General features: G+C 39.5%; 1 gene segment (V, D, J or C); it reads right to left on the bottom strand.

Moving 5' to 3' along the window:
* Positions 1-4,523: 4,523 nt before the first annotated feature.
* Positions 4,524-5,074, bottom strand: LOC103605936. The segment is given in 2 exon segments: positions 4,524-4,894; positions 5,032-5,074. Coding segments are annotated over 2 exon segments (414 nt in total).
* Positions 5,075-5,774: the final 700 nt, after the last annotated feature.

Raw genomic sequence — 5,774 nt, 5'->3', positions numbered from 1 at the left:
TGTCAGCATTCAGCAGATCCCTTGAGTCTGTGTGTTTGTTGTCCCAGCATTCAACAGATCCTTTGGGTCTGTATGTTTGCTGCCGCTCCATCGCCGACGCTGCCCTTCCTCCCTTTTGGGGGATCCCTTACCAGTGGGGACCTTTACAATCTCTGTGCTGGGGCTGGTCCCCGGCAGTTTTCTCTTTTGACCCTGGGTTATCTTTTTGTTTATTTGTATGTATGTTTGGGTTTTTGTTTCTTTAGGTGTCTTATAATTGTTTGTTGTATGCAAATAATTTAAGTAAATCAAATTTACTCCTTCAAGATTCATGTTTCTTCTTTTTCATACTGTTAAGGTGTGTACATGGTTGAGGTAGGGTGTGAGTTGATCTGATTTACAGTAGAGCTGTGTGGTCTTAAAGGAAATGGAATCCAACTCACATTCAAAAACTTTTATAGTTTTAGGCCTGGTATTTTTGGCAGGTTTAGTTTCACTTAGGATCAGGACTTTCTTTTAGCAAGGCTTAAGATCTGAGCACTGAAAAAATTCTGGAGATCTATTTATGCTTTATAACCAGACTTGCCTCCATTCCCAAATGTGGAATGAGTTTCTTGCTTTATAATCTGGCTGCCAGCTTATTACTCAGAGAAAATTCTCTCAGCTCTCTAGTACTGTACTGTGCTTTTTACACCTTGGACAAACTCTCTCTTTCTTGCTGTCCTGTTCCAGCCTTCAGAGAGTGGGTGACTTATACTGTGCAATGGCCTAAAATATCACAGAGAATTTTTTCTCCACTCTCCAGCTCTTACCCAAGGATTCAGTATGCTACCTATGTATCCTATGAAGAGACCTGAAGAAACATTAGTGGATCAATATAAACTTGTTCAGTAGTTGTGACTCCTCAGAATTCTAATCTGTCATGCCAGCCAACACATGACTCTTAAAAGTTCTTTAAACATTTCACTGATTTCCCCTTATCCCTATCTATAGAAGATATTTTATCTTTCATTTCACAAGAAACAAAAGCAGACAATTTCTAGAATTTAATTCATTTAGGTTTCTTTGCATCTCCAGATCTCTGGCAGTTTGTTTCATTTTGTTTTAATTGTGATTTTATAGATGATCAGGTTTAATTTCATTGTAGAGTGAGAGTGATGGTTTCTTGCACTTTCTACCTCCTAACTGCAAATAGAGATTCAGATATATATTTTGCACTAATAAAAAGTTCAAGTTTCCAATCTCAGATTAACCAGCAATGGCCTCTCTAAATCTCAGTTTTCTTAGGGAATAATATTAGTACTTACCACAATGTATTATGGTAATATTTAAATATTGAGACATTTGCCTGGTGTGTATTAGTGCCTAAAAAGTTTAACTAATATTCTTTAGAACAGTGCAAGAGTAATATGATGGTAAAATAATGAAGTTGTTTTTTTTTTGTTGTTGTTTGGTTTGAATTCATCCAGACTTGTAGGATGTGATGGTTAATTTTATGTGTCAACTTGACTAGGCTAAGGGTAGCTGGTAAATCATTATTTCTGGGTATGTCTGTGAGGGTGTGTCTAGAAGAGATTAGCATTTGAATTGGTAAGCTGAATAAAAAAGATTCACATTCACCAATGTGGGCAGGCATCATCCAATCTGTGGAGGACTCAGATTGGGCAAAAAGTGTATGAAGGGTGAATTCTCTTTCTGCTAGAGCTAGGACATCTGTTTTCTACTGCCCTCAAACATCAGTGCTTCTTGCTCTTGAGTCTTCAGACTCAGACTGGGACTTACACTACTGACTTTCCTGGGCCCCCAGCTTGCAGATGGCAGATCATGGGACTTTTTAGCTTCCATCATCACATGAGCCAATCCCTCATAATTATCTGTCTATCTATCTCTGTCAGTCTGTATTTATGTATCTATCTGTGAGGCTACTTCAAAACGCTGGTGGAAAAATGGAATTAAGAGATAATATAAATTTTTACATGAGCTTTTTGAAAGCCCATCATATATATATTAAAATTTGAAAAGCTCAAGCTAATGACACTAAAAATTTCAGTTTCTATGGGCTGGCTGGTTAGCTCAGTTGGTTAGAGCACAACCTTGTAACATCAAGGTGATGGGTTTGGATCCCCATACCGGCCAGTTGCCAAACAAAACAAAGCAACCAAAAAACAAGCAAACAAACAACAACAACAACAACAAAAACAAACACTAAAGTCTTCCCTAGCCCTTTTAATAATCCAGGTTCTGGAACTGGTGAAGGGGAATAGAGAGAAGTTGCCCCTATTAGAAAAAATTAAGATATTAAGGCATATTAAGATGTTAATAATAGGAGAAAATGTGTGTGTTGGGAGAGGTATGTGACTGTCTGTACTTCCCGCTCAATTTTTCTGTAAACCTAAAAGTGCTATAAAAATGAAGTTTATTACTTTAAAAAAAAGAATATTAAGACATACACATCTAGACACATGACTATGAGGAATGCATATGAAAGCCCATGAAAATATACAAAGTAGATACAGGCTGGACAAGGCTTACAGAATTCCACAGTATTAGGAGTCTTGTATCATAGTAGAAAATGCACCCTGGGCAAATGAGTGAGGGGGAATAAAAGTCAGGATCACAAGAGAAACAGAATCCAAATCAAATTCAAAAGTCTTTATAAAGGAATACTCCAGATATTGGTAAGTTCAAAAGAGCCAGAAAGGGGTATTGAGAAACACCTAGTTTAGCAACAGCAGGAAGTCATTTCCACGTGTGCCATTCATAGTGCACGCAAGAAAACAGAAGGCATACTCAGTCACGAGTATAAAGGGAATTCAATTAATGGCACACATAGAGTGGTGTGAGTAGGGTTAGGGAACCAGTAAGGGACATTGAGGCACCCAGGGACTAATTAATAACAAGGAGAGTCATTATGACCCTAAGTATGAAAAAGCAAGGTGAAAAGACAGTGTTCCTGGGAGCTGGAGCAGTGGAGGAGGGACTTCCCCACAATATATGTAGTTAAAGAAGGTTGCAGGCAACATCAGAACCTCCACGTCTGAGCAGGCAGGGAGCAAAGAATTAACCAACTTCTCTGTCTTCCCACCTGCAGATAGATGTCTTCCAGTTACTATGCAGAGGTTAAATCCAATAAGATGCTAAAAAACAAGTAAAGCCTGGGTGATGCAGTTCATAGGGGTTGAATTACCAAGATATAGAACAGGACAGATAAGGAGAATGCACAGATTTAAGTTAAAAGGAATCCCAAGAATAACTAGCAAAAGAGGTAAGAGGGAAATAAACTCTCAGTATCCTTGTTCCTGTCTCAAAGAACTGCTCAACTCACAGCTCAGCTGACATCATAAGGCCAATCATAAGAATCCAAGAGAAATCTTCATTGTTTTGTAAGTTTATTGTAGGGCTTGAAATTTGACCAATGTTCAGGTGAAAGATCCTCATTTTCCCATGTAGTGGTATTATAGTTCAAATTTGGAGTTCAGAAATATGAGATTACATTTCCATTTGGCTCCCTAGTCAATAAGAAACAGTGTATCTCTTTCCTACTCTTCATACACACAGAAGAACGGGTCTTTCATGAGAGAGGCATCCATGGTCTCTGCATTTAGATCTTTCTTGCTTTACAAAGAAATATACAAGAATTTAGTCAATAAGAAACAGTGTATCTCTTTCCTACTCTTCATACACACAGAAGAACGGGTCTTTCATGTGAGAGGCATCCATGGTCTCTGCATTTAGATCTTTCTTGCTTTACAAAGAAATATACAAGAATAATGAAATATTTCAGGCTAATCTACAATTTTGTCCAAAGAGTTGAGATGGGTGAAAATCCTGACTTCCTTTCTTATACTTCAGATGAATAAAGCTCAGCCCCAGGTGAGTGACTACACCACAACTTTGGGATTTAAAAATCTGAGTGATAGCAGAGGAGACTGAACATGAAGAGGGCCTCCTGGACACAGCCCTTCCTGACTGGGCTGCCTCTTACCTACTGTGTGGTGAGGACAGTGATAGGAGATGCCCCTCTGCACCCTGTCTTGAAAGTCCTTTCATGGTTGTGTGTCCTGAGCAGCATCATGGAATGAAGAGTTGGTGGGGATTTGGGTTGAAATTTCTGCAGCAGTGACCAGGGAGAGGCAAAGCCTATCATAGTAGGGGAGACCTGTACAGGAAAAAAAAGGACCAAATTCTATGTGCCTCATTTTTTTCAAAAATGTTTGCATGAAGAGCACAAGATCCCTGGAGATTTTAAATAGTTAAATAGGTATCTTGGTAGAGATGAATCCCATGTCAGGGTTTTCCTAGAAATGTTTCCTATGAGAGGTTTTGTAGTCTGGAAAAAAAAAAAAAAAAAAGCCTTTCTGGCTGAGCACTGGCCTTTCTGAAGACTGAAACCTGGGTTCTCTTTAACACTGACATCCGCCCTACCCTACCTACAGAGTAATCCATAACCTCCTAGGTTCTGGGAATTGGACCTGAGGTTGACTCATTTTCTTGAGGAAACTCTGAGTAAACACCGCCTAGGGAGAGAATATCACTCTCCCATCCTAGGGCTGCTCACACCCAGGCCGCACCTGTGCCCCTCTGGGTTTGTGCTCGGCTCCCCCTGCAGCTCCTCTCATGGTGTCTATCAGAGCACAGTAGTACACAGCCGAGTCTGACATTTGCGCTGAGGGTTTCTTCAGGTAGAAAAAGCTGTCACTCTTCACATGATTGGCCTGAAAACCTTGACCTTCTGTCCTCTGGTTTTCTGTTGAGCTCTTCAGCAGTAGTTGAGGAGCTTTATTGAGATATTGGACATACCATAAAAGGACAGAAATTGAATAAGTGGTCTGGTAAGTGCAGTTCAAGATCACAGGTGCCCCCTCTGAGACAGTAACCGGGCCTGTCTGGGTCACTGAGTCTCCATTGCTCCTGCCTTAAAACAACAACAAAAAAATTACATTACGTTGGAAACATACAGCAGGAGAGTTTCAGTTGGGGAAGAAGGCTAAAGGTTATCATGATTATAGGAAAATAAAATATCATCAACAGTTAGGATAAAATATTACTTACTGAATATTAAGATCACAAGAACTGAGCAGGTGACAGAAAGCATGTTGGTAGAAGGAAATGATTCTTGCTGCTTACAATGCACCAAGTCTAATAGGTCTAGTCTCCAGTGGGATCTTATAGAAACTCCTTACTGATAAGCTAAGAGCCCCTTTCTGCACAACAGTCTGTCTTGTGACTACAAAGAAAATAAGCATGTCAAACCACCACCTGAATGCAGATGTAACCACATCTTAAAGAAGCAGCCTCCTCTGGTGGTTGTCTTGCAAATTGCATCACAACATTGTCTGACTCTATTCTTCCAAATTAAATAGTTTGAGGGGAAGTTAGACATGAAGGAGAATGGAGTAGGAGTTTGAGAAGAAAGCACTGAACAATCACTTTATAGATTCACCACTATGCTCGGGGTAATTTTCACTCATTACTTCCATCTTTTTCTCCTTGGTGCAGAGATTTATTTCTTCCCAAATAATCCAAGGCACAACTTTTAAGTGGGCTAGTCTGAGGTCTCTTCCTTGCATATGTCCCTATTGTTCCCATGGGTCAGAGAAGGATCCCTCCTTCTAGAAAGTCCTCTCTACTCTACTTCAGTCCTCTACCTGAACTAATTGGCATGCCATTACATAGAGGAAACATTGTCCAATGCAGTTCTCAAATAATATGGAGTGAAAAACCAGTGGTTTTCTTATTCTATCATGGACTGATAGATTTGTAAAATAAAATAAAAATAAGTTACCATAACTTCT

The sequence above is a fragment of the Galeopterus variegatus genome, unplaced genomic scaffold (assembly GCF_000696425.1).
Source record: "Galeopterus variegatus unplaced genomic scaffold, G_variegatus-3.0.2 Scaffold6184, whole genome shotgun sequence".
Taxonomy (NCBI): Eukaryota; Metazoa; Chordata; class Mammalia; order Dermoptera; family Cynocephalidae; genus Galeopterus; species Galeopterus variegatus.
The sequence above is the reverse complement of the archived record's forward strand: the minus strand, read 5'-3'. Positions and strand labels throughout refer to the sequence as shown.